Raw genomic sequence first — 15,511 nt, 5'->3', positions numbered from 1 at the left:
AACCAATCCATTCGATCTGATAAGATTCGCATCCAACAGTATTTGTTGCAGACATAATCCGCAGTAACCCCTAAAACTCTCTTTAAACTCCCACATCTGACAAGAAGCGCATATCACTCTCCTTCACGATCTACAGACCCAGAAAATAATGCCGTCTTATACCTCTACAAAACACTACCCCAGGTTAAATTAATAGTTATGGTTTATATTTTAAGTTTAATCAAGAGACATATCTCAAAACATACAGCCAAGAAAGAACCCATTCTACTCACTACTGCAGATTTTTTGTAGGTCCCACTTAAAAACTTATCTGTTTCTGTGCTGTAAACTTCGCCTGAACAGTTCCTCCAAGATCAGTTGTGAATTTCACTGTTTGTTAATTTTCCCACATGCTCTCCGATGTCCAGCGATACATGAATTCAAACAGCCAAGACAGTAACTATGCAGGTTCACTGCTTTATCAGTTAGCAGTGTGGGTTTCTTTCTGTCTTTCTCCTGCACTGACCTCCCATGTGCTTCCTTTGTCTGTTCTTCTCCCTTTTAAAACTGCTGTTGTTTTGACTTTTTTTTCCAAAGTTCCAAAACAATGCAACAGCATATAAAACAGTAATTGCTGCTCCTGGAATTCGAGGAAATCACCTCCAACACTTAAAATACCTCAATAAAGGAGCAGCTGTTACAGCCAGAAATTTTTTCCATCCTCCATCTTGATTACCCAAAATCATTTTTTTCATTAAACATTGTGTTCCAAATTTATGTGCTAACATGAAGGTAAGTATGGACTACTGGCATGTTATTGTGCATCTTATTGAAGGAAATGGTGAGGTTGTGCAGCTTACCCTCATGGATATTGAGCTCTATTAAGTCCACAGCAAAACAGAAAAACTGGAAACCATGGCAATCATGCTCCACTATTTAAAAGATGAATGGCTGATCTCAGATTTTTCATATCCACTTTCCTGCCCCTTTCCCAAAACTCACCTGGACCATCTCAGACACCTCCCTCCCCTTTGTCGCTTACTTTTAGGGTGGGTATATTCAATAATGATTGACTTCTTTTCCCAACCAACAAGAAAACCTGGCAGATTGAGCTCCAATCGAGTTTCTTGATAAATCACAAGTCTTACTGTTGAATTATTGCCTTGCCAGATATTGTCACTGGTGGTGACAAAAGTGAGAAGGTAATTGTAATTTTTAGAGTCTTGCCAATTGGGGGTCTCAGGAAGAGGGGGATCAGAGGCAAGGGCAATGGTTTGGCTTTCTCCCCACTGCTATCCCTGGGCCTGATTGGCTGAAATTTGGGGTAAATGTGCTCCCTCAAAACATAGTAGGCTGGCTGCCCTCATTTCCCAATTGGAAAACTAGCTACATCTTTCATCTGCCTGGCAGGCAAGTAATCAGACTTGTAGTAAATTAATTGGCTGTTAATTGACCATTAAGGGCCTTTGCTGCTGGCAAGTTGACTCTAGGGAGACCAATTGTACTAAAGCATATGGTGTAGTGGTTCTGTTCGCCGAGCTGGAAGTTTTTGTTGCAAACGTTTCGTCCCCTGGCTAGGAGACATCATCAGTGCTCTGGAGCCTCCTGCGAAGCGCTTCTTTGATGTTTCTTCCGGCATTTATAGTGGTCTGTCCTTGCCGCTTCCGGGTGTCAGTTTCAGCTGTCCGCTGTAGTGATTGGTATATTGGGTCCAGGTCGATGTGTCTGTTGATGGAGTTTGTGGATGAATGCCATGCCTCTAGGAATTCCCTGGCTGTTCTCTGTCTGGCTTGCCCTATGATAGTAGTGTTTTCCCAGTCGAATTCATGTTGCTTGTTGTCTGAGTGTGTGGCTACTAGGGATAGCTGGTCGTGTTGTTTCATGGCTAGTTGGTGTTCATGTATGCAGATTGTTAGCTGTCTTCCTGTTTGTCCTATATAGTGTTTTGTGCACTCCTTGCATGGTATTTTATAAACTACATTAGTTTTGCTCATGTTGGGTATTGGCTCCTTTGTTTTAGTAAGTTGTTGTCTGAGCGTGGCTGTTGGTTTGTGTGCCGTTATGAGTCCTAGGGGTCGCAGTAGTCTGGCTGTCAGTTCTGAAACGCTCCTGATGTATGGTAGTGTGGCTAGTCCTTTTGGTTGTGGCATGTCCTCATTCCGTGGTCTATCTCTTAGGCATCTGTTGATAAAGTTGCGCGGGTATCCGTTTTTGGCGAATACCTTGTATAGGTGTTCCTCTTCCTCTTTTCGCAGTTCTGGTGTACTGCAGTGTGTTGTAGCTCTTTTGAATAGTGTTCTGATGCAGCTTCGTTTGTGTGTGTTGGGGTGGTTACTTTCATAGTTTAGGACTTGGTCTGTGTGTGTTGTTTTCCTGTGTACCCTTGTGGTGAATTCTCCGTTCGGTGTTCTCTGTACTATCACATCTAGGAATGGGAGTTGGCTATCCTTTTCTACTTCTCTCGTGAATCGGATGCCTGTGAGTGTGGCGTTGATGATCCGGTGTGTTTTTTCTATTTCCGTGTTTTTGATCATTACGAAAGTGTCATCGACATATCTGACCCAGAGTTTGGGTTGAATTTGTGGTAGGGCTGTTTGTTCTAACCTTTGCATAACTGCCTCTGCTATGAGTCCCGAGATTGGTGATCCCATGGGTGTTCCGTTGATTTGCTCGTATATCTGATTGTTGAATGTAAAGTGTGTAGTGAGGCATAATTCCAGTAGTTTAAGTATGCCGTCTTTGTTGATAGGTTCCGCCTCCTGTTTTCTGTTATGTATGTCCAGTAGGTTGGCTATGGTATATGGTATTTAGATGTAACATATCTATTAGATCTAAAACTATATGATCACTCATTGCAGGCACCTCTAAGTGTATGTCATGCTATAACTTTAGCATCATTGTGAAGTAGTGTTGCTAAATCTATTCCTATTCTCAAAGGTTTGATCACATGACATTTGCTGCTCTCTGCAAATGTTTTGGCATTGACTTGATGACTTGATACCTTAGTGGCTGAGGTTGCCAATGACTGCCACTGAAGGGTATAATTTTAAACAAATGACCTGAGAGCGTTGATGCTAAAATTGAAGCTCATTTATGGCAATGCATATTCCATTATATTGGTAATTTAAGAACCAAGTACGTAGTTGGCAACCTTATGATAGGTAATTTAAAACTTCACTATTTGGCTCCTCTGCTGAGTACAAGTTACCTTGCTCCTGCTGGCCCAAGACAATGAAACAGAGAATGGAGGCAGCCCAAAGACACAAATTCCTCTTGGCTTTTCAGTTGCACTGTATATTATTGCAGGTTCTTTGGCAAACTTACACCCTGGTAAACTTAAGGGTTGGAACCAGGAGCCAGCCACAGAATATGTCCCATTGGGAAACGACTTGATCTGATGATAGACGATGTTTAGCTCCATGAGAGGTGCTGTCATTCAGCAGATGAGCATTGCCACTTCTATTGCCTAGCCTAAAATGTATAGAATATTTAGATTTGGAGTGACAAAATTCTGATGCAGAAGCCTGTGTTACAGGAAGAATTTAGAGTGTGTCAGTCAGAGAGAAGGTTATGTGGTGTTGAGCAAAGCATTTGAGGGCATACTTTATATTTCACACCAATGCTAAATCTACAGTATTAATACAGGGGTCTCATACTGGATTTGTGCTGCATCCTGTACAAGTTTTGCATCACCTTAATTTGTCACTGCGCATGTATGAAGAGTTTTCATAATTTCCTTATTTAGAAAGCGGTTGGGCTTAGAAACATTGTTGCAATTATGAAAAGAAAACTAAGTTTTGTTTCTGATTATAGTTATGTCTCTGTAACTCGAAAAACAGAAGCAAAAATGTGAAGTCCAGGAAAATGAAACTTTTTCATTTTTATAACAAATGTTCATGCAATTGAAGTTGAACAAATTTAGTCTTGAACAATGACAGAAAGAAGAGTATTTCTTCTGTTGCATTTATTCATGTGATGATGCTCAATCAAATGTCAGCAAAATTACTTATAATTTATTTTCTCATCCACATTGAACCTCCCTTTTGGGTCCCCCTCACTACTATCCCGATGCAGTGGAATGGTAGCCAGGATCAGGCAGTATCAGAATACTTGGAATGGTCTGAAATCTGAGCTGCTCCAAGATGCTACCAATAAGTGGTATCACAGGAGCAACCTATTGAAAAGGGGATGCTCAATACATGATTTAGTGACAAAAAAAAGTCACCTTTTCCTCAGTTGCAAACAAAATTTTAATGGAAGCGCAACTAATTGGAGTAGGGAAGAAGTTTTAAAAAAAAGAGAAGCTATTGTTTTTTTTATGATGAAATTTGTTTGACTGGTGTTTAGGACAAGCAATTGACTTACTGAATTATTAATTGGCCTGGACTATTTAATTCACAGGTGCAGTGCAGGTGAAATCCGTTGTTACATGTGATCTTATCTCTTTAATATGAAATGACTTTGATGTAATTGGAACTTCATTTTGTTCCCTGTGAGATATTTTTATGACAGTGACACTGATTACTGTTGTAAGTTGCACTTTAGCTTAATCATGAGCTTAATGGAAGTATAGCATTTGATGTGTATAAGGGCAGATTTTGTGAGGCAAGGGGAACTATGGAATAACTTATTGAGAACAGTATGGTTTTAATATCAGTGAGCATGCATTTCTTTTGTTTCCCAAAATTTTCCCCATCAGAGAGTCAACCTGATTGAGAAACTTGGTTCCTTGTTGAGCAGAGAAATGGCAGATGGAGCTTAATCCACCCTACCAACCTTCGCATAAACCAAATCATCCGCCGACATTTCCGCCAGCTGCAAACGGACCCCACTACCAGGGATATTTTTGCCTCACCATCCCTTTCCGCCTTCCGCAAAGACCGTTCCTTCCGTGACTACGTGGTCAGTTCCACACACCCCTACAACCCACCCTCCCATCCTGGCACTTCCTCCTGCCACCACAGTAATTGCAAAGCCTGCACACCTCCTCCCTCACTTCTACCCAAGGCCCTAAAGGAGCCTTCCACATCCATCAAAGTTTTACCTGCACATCCACCAATATCATTTATCATGTCCGTTGCTCCTGATGTGGTCTCCTCTACATTGGGGAGACTGGACGCCTCCTGGCAGATCGCTTTAGGGAACATCTCTGGGACACCCGCACCAATCAATCACATTGCCCTGTGGCCCAACATTTCAACTCCCCCTCCCACTCTGCCAAGGACATGGAGGTCCTGGGCCTCCTTCACCGCTGCTCCCTCACCACCAGATGCCTGGAGGAAGAATGCCTCATCTTCTGCCTCAGAACACTTCAACCCCAGGGCATCAATGTGGACTTCAACAGTTTCCTCATTTCCCCTTCCCCCACCTCACCCCAGTTCCAAACTTCCAGCTCAGCACTGTCCCCATAACTTGTCCTACCTGCCTATCTTCTTTTCCACCTATCCACTCCACCCTCCTCCCTAACCTATCACCTTCATCCCCTTCCCCACTCACCTATTGTACTCTATGCTATTTTCTCCCCACCCCCACCCTCCTCTCACTTATCTCTCCACCCGTCAGGCTCTCTGCCTGCATTTCTGATGAAGGGTTTTTGCCTGAAACGTCGATTTTACTGCTCCTCGGATGCTGCATGAACTGCTGTGTTTTTCCAGCGCCGCTCTAATCTAGAGTCTGGTTTCCAGCATCTGCAGTCATTGTTTTTACCCCAATGCATTTTTGAAGGTCAAGTGCCAGAGGAATGTATACAGTAAATGGCAGGCCCATAGGAGCATTGATGCACAGTGAGCTCTTGGGGTGCAAGTTCATAATTCCTTGAATGTGGCATCGCTAGTGGATAAGATGGTAAAGAAGGCATAAGGCATGCTTGCCTTCATTGGCTGGGATATTGAGTATAAAAGTTGCCGCTCATTTTTCAGCTGTATAAAACTTCAGTTGGGCTACATTTGGAGTATTTTGTGCAGTTCTAGTCGACGTACTATAGGAAAGATGAGAAAGCCTTGCAGAGGGTGAAAAGAGTATTACCATGATATAGCTTGAATTGGAGTGTATTAGCTATAAGGAGAATTTGGACAAACCTGGATTCTTTTCACTCAAGCATCAGAGGCTGATGATGATCTAATGAGAAATATATAACGTGCTAAGAGGCATGGATAGGGTGGATAGTTGGGGTCTTTTTCCCAGAATGGAAATGTCAGATACTGGGAAGCATCAGTTTAAGGTGAGAGGGGGGGAAGTTTAAAGGAGATGTGCAAGGCAAGATTTTCACACAGAGGATGGTAGATGTCTGGAATGTGTTGTCATGGGAGGTAGTAGGAGCAGATATGATAGCAATGTTTAAGAGGGATATTTAGACAGATCATATGCAGGCAGATGGGATTTGTTTAGAATGGCATCATGGTTGGCACAGACATGGTGAGCCAAAGGGTCTGTTCCTGTGCTGTACTGTCCATGTTCTAAGACTGTTGGAGTTGTGAGTGAGGGACATGGAGTAGCAAGAGCGCTGGACATTAAGCTTTTCACTCGTTAGGAGGAGAAATTTCTGGATTTGGCCAGAAAAGAAAAAAACTGTTCAAGCTGAGAAATATAAGCACAGTGGACAACCAACACTTCATTCAGATGTGCTGCTTCCCATTTACTACCAGTACTATCTCATTTTTAATCTGCACACATTTCCATTCCTCTGAAACTAATTCACTCACTTGTCTTAAGCAGTCAAGAGCAGTATCCTGCAAAACTCAGGAATGGGTGGGTCAATGCTGGATATCCTTAGCTCCATCTATATCTCTGAGTAGGAAGTCACAGAAGCCTCAGAGGATGCATCAGCAATGCTTTCCCCTGCACACTTCACCAGCTCAGATACTTTCATCTCAGTGGTATTCTATCTCAAATTAGGTCTGAGGCAAAAATTGGATAACACACAGCTGGTCAAGGAAGAAACACCTCAGGTTCTGACATTTTAGGGACTGCCAAAGACTAGGCACCACTCAACCCCTGTTCTTGGCCATTCATGACTTGGTCAGACTACATACACAGACATAGGAGCATCAGGCAGGTTTTTCAGCTGCCTGGCCCCTCTACCTACTTCCTCCTACAAGTGATTTCAAAGCGTGCCACAGTACAAGTAGATATGGGGGAGCCTGTATGTGGCCAATCAGTCCTGGCATCTTTCCCCAAAGTCATCAAGGAAAACCACCCAAGACCTTGAAGTCAACCGGGTAAACCTCCATGCAGGCTTCTTCCGCACCAGCTGCTGCAGCCACGCCTACATTTAGACATAATTTGAGGGATGGGAAAGAGGAAATTACAAGATGAAGTTACAAGATGACACAAGATCTACCTAAATTTAAATAACCCATCACCTTTAGTCATTGTCACAGTCAGCTTCGCTAATCCCACTTTCCAGCACTTTTTTCATGACATAGGCATTGCTGGCTAGCCAACAATTATTGCTTTTGAGTTGCCTTTGAGAAGGTGGTGGTGAGCTGCCTTCTTGAACCACCGCAGATACTGTAGGTGACTGACAATTCCCTTAGGGAAGGAATTCAAGGATTTTGATCTAGTGCTGATTAAGGAATGACAATATATTTCTAAGTCAGGATGGTGAGTGGCATGGAGGGGAAATTGCAGGTGATGTCTCCATGTATATACTGCCCCTGTTCTTCTAGATGGAAGTAATTGTGGATTTGGAAGGTGCTGTCAAAGGGTCTTTGGTGAATTTCTGCACTGCATTTTTAAGATAGTATACACTGCTGATATTGAGTGGCGGTGGTGGAAGGAGTACATCTTGTGCATCTGGTGCCAATCAAGCTTTGTCCTGGATGGTGTGAAGCTTCTTGAGCTTTGTTGTAGCTGCACCCATCCAGGCAAGTGTGGAATATTCCATCACACTCCTGACCTGTGCCTTATAAATGGTGGAGTCAGGAGGTGAGTTACTCACTGCAGTATTCCTAGCCTGTCTTGGCCTGAGGCTTTGAATGGGCGGCACGGTGGTGCAGTGGTTAGCACTGCTGCCTCACAGCGCCAGAGACCAGGGTTCAATTCACGCCTCAGGCGATTGACTGTATGGAGTTTGCACGTTCTCCCTGTGTCCGCGTGGGTTTCCTCCAGGTGCTCCGGTTTCCTCCCACAGTCAAAGATGTGTGGGTCAGGTGAATTGGCCACATTAAATTGCCAGTAGTGTTAGGTGCAGCGGTAAAGGTAGGGGTATGGGTGGGTTGCGCTTCGGCGGGTTGGTGTGGACTTGTTGGGCCGAAGGGCCTGTTTCCACACTGTAATGTAATCTAATCTAAAGATTGTTTCAGTTATCATGTTTCAGGTATTCATCAACATAGTTATTAAAGGTTGTGAGATATTCTGCCTCTGTGACCTCCCAGGCAGTGCATTCCAGACTGCCACCATTCTTTGTTTGAAAAAAAAACAAAAAACTTCTAAATCTCTTGCTATTCACCTTAAAATTATGACTCCTCATTATTGATATTTTGACGAGGAGGAACAGCTGTTTCCTATTCACCCTGTCCCTGCCCCTCCTAATGCTACATACCTCAATCAGGTCCCTCCTCAACCTTATCTGCTCTAAAGAAAAAAAATCAAGCTTATCAAGTCTCTCTACATAGCTAAATTTCTGTTGATCAAAATGTCACCTGTAGCATTCATTTCAAGATGGTGAGAATACAAGAGCAGAGATGAATTGCTAACTCTGTGCAAGGCGTGACCATGAGGTTATCTCTGGCATCTTGAGTTCTGCAATTTGTTACTCTTTCATGCTGTCTTGGACAACCCTGCGAGTAGATGTTCTGATCATCAGCCTTATCTTCATCCTCAGAAAATTGTTGTTGATCCAGAATTTCACCTACATCAGATCAGTATTGCTACTGGCTTACTCTGCATTTCTACCCTCATATTGTACAACATAGACGGGATTCCAAATAAGGAAACTCCCATGAGAGAACATGTAGCAAGTAGAATAGGGAGAAAAGGTTTCACTTCTGATGTGCAATACAGGCATTATGGTTTGACATGGAATATTAAACTACACTACATTAAACATTACATATATAGCTTAAACACAATTGACTATTCACAATCTTAGGTACACTTTGATTTCTTTTACATTATGGGCTTTGGAATTCGTCAATCTATTTCTGTCTTCATGGTTTGCACTCATTTAGTTCATTTAACATGATCTGTATTGATGTTAGCTGATTTCAGGTGAGTTGGTGAAGTGACACCCTGCTCCAATGTAAATTAAGCCCATAATTTAATAGCCCAATAGTTAAAGCACAGAAGGAGGCCGAACAGTCTATCAAAAATGAGCCAGCTTCCTATCACCCTCAAAGTGCTTTCCTCCTTTCAGGTACTTGTCTAATTTTCTTTTGAACGCAATGTCTAAATTTGCTTCTGACATTCAGTCAGGCCAATACTTGAATAATTTAAACCTTTCCTTCAGTTCTTTTGCCAATCATTTTCAAACTGTGTCCTCTGCTTCCTTGGCCAAATGCGAATGGTTTTTCCAATTGACTCTGTGTAGAACCTCACCCCCCCCCCCACTCTATAACTTTTAAACACTTCTATAAAATCTTCTGTTAATTTTGTATTCTCTGAAGATAGAGTACTCCAATCTATTGATATAACCGAATTCCTCAGTGCTTTTCATGAAAACCTTACCAGCAGTATTGCTGAATCTTCTTATCTTGCCAGAATTGAACACAATATTTCAGGTGAGGCTGAATCAAAGTTTCATAAAGTTTCCACATAACTTGTTTGCTTTTGTTCTCCAAGCCAGAACAGAATTAAACTCATATCAGCTCTTCCTTGTTCTTCCCAGCAAGGTGTAAAATTCCATGCATCTGCCCATTTCACCAACCTATCTTTGTCCTCTTGAAGTCTATCACCATCCTCTTCACAGTTCACAATACCTCCAAGTTTTAGGTCCTCAGCAAATTTTGAAATCAGTCTTTGTAAACCCAAGTCAAAGTAATTGAAAGAGATCATGAAAAGCAATGTGCTAATACTGATCCATGGGGAACACCACTGTACCTACTCCCTCCAGCTGAGAAACAGCCATTCACCACAACTTTCAACTCAGACAACTTTGTGAATGTGTTACTACTGTGCTTTCTCCTCATGGGCTCCAATTTAGCTGACAAGCCTGTTATGTGGCACTTTATCAAACATTATTTCGGGGTCCTATTAAAACACACCAACTGCACTGAATCTACCCTCACAACAAAACTCAATCCATGTTGTTGGACATAATTTCCCTTTAATTACTCTGTGCTGGTTTTTCAGGTTAAACAGGGTAAGTTAATAGATCAGCTGGGAACAGGCTGCTCCAACACTTCAGTTCAAACTGTACAATGCGCGCTTTTGTGTTTATTTGCAAGCTCTATATCTGACATGGCACAAAGTTAAAATTTAAAATAGCACTTTTAAAAGAGCTGATTTCAGTAAGAGTACTCTCTGAAAGAATCCCTGACAATGAATAAAGATTTGTAGTTTTGAAGTAATTAAATTAGCTTACCATGAATGATAAATTAAATAATGGGTTTTGCTTTCTATACTGCACTCATTACCTATTGTTTATTCAATGATGTCATTCTTCCTGCTTTATAAAAACCTGTAACTGATCAGCGGAACATGTACTAAGGAACTTGTCCGTAAGACATTTGCATTCTGAAATAAATGTGGTATGCTCTCTGCTCTTCTGTCTGCCGGTTTTACTGAGAGCTGCGATATGGAACTCAGAGATAAGTGTAAGAGGAAAACCACAGATGTTTCCAAATAGCTGTTAGAGTGACAGCTTTTGTCTTTACAATTTTACAGGAACTGAGAGGTGGACGTTCACTCTCTTCAGCCTCAAAGCAGCAGTCTCAAAACCCTTCAGACAGCTTTTTAAGTAATCTGGATTGTAAGGTTACAGGAGAACTGGAGGAAACAATGTCCCTGGACAACAAGGAAACAAACGCCAATGGGGGTAAGTGCCTTAACACTGAAAATGTCCCATTACAACAAAGTCATCTATAGCATGCTAGATTTTCGGACTGTGCATGTGTCAGTTCTTTAATCTTTGCCAATCATGAGAAAACGAGGATTTCTCATGTTTTGTCATTTATGTTGTTCATAGTTCCCTCAAGTGGTTCTTATAAACCCCTTTTTTCTCCAACGTTCAAAGTTGTTTCTTCAGTCATCCAGCAAATTATCTTCTATCCTAATTTGCCTTGCCCCTGAGCTTCTCACTGGGTTAGACAGCTTATCGTTCTGATCATTATGATTTAGAAAGATAAATTGCTGTTTCTTATTTAGCATGAAAAATTGATAAGAATTTTCACTTACATTTTGTAAATCCTCACGGCAGAAGATACCTGACTTTTACTTTTAGTTATTGCAATGGCAAGATGAAAATCAAGATCTCTTTATGGGATACGTGCCTACATAACTACAAACCAGTGTCCACATAATTGTCTCTCCATATTAAAATCAGCATGTATCATGGCACATATCACAGCACTATCTTAAAGATATTGTGCCCTTCAGTCAGGGCTCTTTTGGTACAGGGGTGGTTTAGGACCAGAAGTTATAAGTCCCATCTACTCCAGAGGTGTGTCATAACGTGACTGGATAGGTTAATTAAAAATGCCTACTCTGCCAATCATTATCTTATTCTGTGAGGAAGTGAAAGTACAATGTTTTCCCTATTTGCTCTCCCATCACACAGAGATTGGGACAAATAAATGATTATGATTAGCCACAACGAAAATGCTTAATGTGATCTCCAATTATGAGACATAGGACTTCCTTTTATTGAACAAACTGCATACTAGAATGGACTCTCAAGTCAAATGTAGTTGCCAAGAATACCATGATACATATTATATACCAATCATAATCCTCCAAATCTAAAATAAAAATCATTTATTCTGCTTGTGTATGTATAAAGTGCTGCTTCAATTTTTAAGTCCAATGTATTTTCAGAAACCATCTGAAGAGAGAAAGAAACCTAATTATTTTGGCTGCAAAATGTTTGTACTGAGCTAGCCTTTTGAAAGAAACCATATTTGGATAGTGTGGAATAGAGATCTTACCCCCTCCATTTTTGACATTTTAGATTGAAATGCTCAGTTTATGTCCCTTGTATGCTAAGTGCAACAACACTGAACTTGCATTGGTTTATCCCAATCACTGGCCTTAACTTCAGCAAATGATCAGTGGAAACTCTAGGGCTAAAACACAAATGCATCAGCCTTCTTGCTGCTCCTGTCTGGCTTTTTAACCTATAATTCGTGCTTATGGGTTTGGTAAACATCAAAGAGCTATGCATCATCTCAATAAATGGAGTAAAATGGCAGATGAGTGTAAATGAAAATAATTGTAAAACCAAATACATGCACACATTAAATAATTAACATTGGCGCAAAGGGGTAAAATTATTTGGAAACACTAATTAATTATTTATGAAATATTGATTTAAATCTGCAAACAGAAGTCTAATCAGCTCGTGATGTATGTTTCAAGGACATTTTAGAAGAAATGAAAACAAGTTGTTTAAGCCCTGACGATACAATAGGTTGAATTTTTAATACTGAGGTGGTTAGCTTGAGTTGAACGATTTCCCAAGTTGGCAGACCTATCTGAGCATAAAGTATAGAGTATGAGTTATATAGCACATGTAATTTTTGAAATATTCTTCATGGGGTGTGGGGGTCCTCAGTTAGGACACCATTCATTATCCATCCACAAATGCCAGAGAGCAGATGATGTACCTATTGAACTGCTGCAGTACTTTGGCTGCTGAGAGAGAGAGAGAGACCCTTGTGCTTTTAGGAAAGGAGGTACAAAATTTTGATTCAGCACTAATGAGTGAACAGCAATGTATTTCCAAGTCAAGACAGTATGTACCATGGAGAGAAATTTGCAGGTGATGCTCTTCTCATGAATGTGTTGCCCATGTCCTCATGGGTGGCAGAGATTGTGGTTTGAAAGCTGCTGTCAGAGAAGCTTCTGAAAATTTCTGCAATATATCTTTTAGATGGTACATATTGCTATTATACATAGGGCTGTGATTGGGGAGGGGATGAGTGTTTGTGCATTTAATAGTAATGAAAGTGGCTGCTTTGTCTTGGATTGTGTCAAGTTTCTGAAATGTTGTTGGAATTCCCGTACAGAAAAATACAGGAAATATTCTATCAAACTCCTGTTCTGTGCATTGTACATGTAAATAGGCATTGGGGAGACAGGAGGTGAGTTACTTGCTGCAGAAATCCAAGCCTCTGACCTACTGTCATAACTACAGTATTTATATGGCCGGTCCAGTTCAATTTCTAACCACTAACAATGCTTAGGAATTTTATAATGAGGGATTCAGCAGTGGTAACGCCATTGAATGCCAATAAATATCAAGGAATGATTCTCTCTTGTTCTAGATGGTCATTGACTCACTACTTGCATGGCGCAAATGTTATTTGCCACTTATCAGCCAAAGCCTGCATGTTGTCTAGGTCTTACTGAATATGAAAATTGATACATTGCTGTCTGAGGAGTTTCAAATGGTGCTGAATATTGTGCAATCATCTGCAAAGATCCTCCTTCTGACCTTATCATGGGTGGAAGGTCACTGATGAAGCAGCTGGGTTTATTGCACGTTGGATGCTACCCTGAGGAACTCTAGCAGCAATGACCTGGGGCTGAGAATAGTGACTTCCAATGATGAGAGCCAACTCCAACCAGCAGGAAGATTTCCTCTGAGTCCCACAGACTACACTTTTGCTTGCATTCCTTGATTTCATACTCAGTCAAATGCTGTCAAAAGCAAACACTTTTGCCTCCCCTCTTGAGTTCAGCTCTTTTGTCCATTTTTAGTCCAAGACTATAGTGACAGTTTGGAGGCAGTAATGAACTTGATCCATTTTGTGATCCATTTTGTTTATGCAGCAGTGAGTAAGAAATTAGTCAGATCTGCAGCAACCAAAAGCAGCTCTCTCAGTGCTCTGCAATAAATTACTTGAGTTACTAGATCCATTTCAGCACAGTGATAGTGCACACAGTGCACTGGAGGGTATCCATAATGCAATTATGGTACTTCACCTCTATAAGAATTGAGCTGTGGTCTCTCTGGCTGATACTGTACAAACAAAGTCAAGTTTAATTTTTTCATCTTTGTTCACTTGCTACCACCATGGAATCAGTATAGCTTCCAAATCCATTACAACTTGGCCAGGTCAGCCAATATCAACACTGACTATTACTCCACTCTAGGTGGTGGGCATTGATGTTCCCCAGTCAGAGAACATTTTGTGCCCTTGCTATCCTCATTGTTTCCTCTAAATGTTTAACATGGCAGAGTACTAATTCATCAGTCAAGTGAGGTGCTAGGTGGGGGTTCTCAGAAGGAGGTTTACTTGTCTGGGTTCAACCTAATCAATGAATTTCAGCACAACCTCTTCTGACCTAATACCACTGTGCTGCCGCTCCTGTGAGTCTGTCTTGCTGGTGGCCTAAGACATACCCAGGGGTGCTGATACCCAGGACATTATTGATAAAACATGATTCAGTGAGTATGATTAAGTCAGGCTATTATTTGACAAGAATGTAGACTACTCTGAATTTTGACCTGAGCTCCCAGGTGTTAGTAGGTACAACTTTGATGTGGTGACAGGGCTAAGTTTGCCATTGTTGTTTCTAGTGCCTAGGTCTGTGTTAGATGGGTGGTTTGATTTCATTCCCTTTTTTGAGATTTTCTCATAATTGTATTAAACTGAGTGGCTTGCTGAGCCATTTTAGAGGGCAATTAAGAGTCAATGATATTGCTGTGGGTCTGGAATCATACGTCAGTCAGATCGGGTAAAGGTGACAGATTTCCTAGTTTAAAGGACATTAGTGAAACAGATTTTAAAAAAAATGATAACCTGGCCATTAGTCCAACTTTTAATTGCCAACTTCTTTGTTGAATTCAAATGTCACCACCTGCCATAGCCAGGTTGCTGAACAGGAAGTGGTTGGGGTAACAGGAACAAATTAACTTATGATTAATGGTAAATGTTTTAAAGATGTAAAACAAGTATTTCCTAGAGAGCATGAACATCTCTGCATTATGATTGGCTTATGTTTGCATACATATGTTTATACAAAGTCATTCGCCCAAAATCTAGCTGCTATTAGATTCCTTTAGCTCTTTCTGCTTCATCTCAGTACCTCGCTGGCTTCTTCTTCATTCATCACTGGATCCATCAGTATCTCTGCCATCGAATGGTTGCACATGGTGCCCAGACTACCTGGCATCGTCCAGCCAGATTCCTGCACAAGAATGGGTTTCACTTACTCATTGTCCTGCTCTTATGTGATCAGAGTCAGCAATTCTTTCAAATGCACCCATATTGAGAGAACTGTCATTGATGGTTATATTCAGTGAATGTTAGTTCTCCTGTACAATCTCCAAGGCTGGTGCATAGGTGATAAGGGATACCCCAAGTAGGCAATGGCTAATGACCCCAGTAAATAACCTTCAGACTGATACTGAACAAGACTGCAATGTTGT

At 41.2% G+C, this 15,511-nt stretch overlaps 1 protein-coding gene across 1 annotated transcript in view; it reads left to right on the top strand.

Moving 5' to 3' along the window:
- The window catches only part of xirp2b (xin actin binding repeat containing 2b), a 103,611-nt gene that overhangs the window by 27,164 nt on the left and 60,936 nt on the right, over positions 1-15,511 (top strand). Inside the window, exon 2 of the mRNA XM_060827755.1 lies at positions 10,804-10,954. Within this exon, the coding sequence (XP_060683738.1) occupies positions 10,804-10,954 (151 nt within the window). The remainder of the gene's footprint in view (positions 1-10,803; positions 10,955-15,511) is intronic.

This window comes from Hemiscyllium ocellatum, chromosome 7 (genome assembly GCF_020745735.1).
Source record: "Hemiscyllium ocellatum isolate sHemOce1 chromosome 7, sHemOce1.pat.X.cur, whole genome shotgun sequence".
NCBI classification, from domain to species: domain Eukaryota; kingdom Metazoa; phylum Chordata; class Chondrichthyes; order Orectolobiformes; family Hemiscylliidae; genus Hemiscyllium; species Hemiscyllium ocellatum.
Note: the sequence above shows the minus strand (reverse complement) of the source record. Positions and strands in the feature narration are given on the sequence as shown.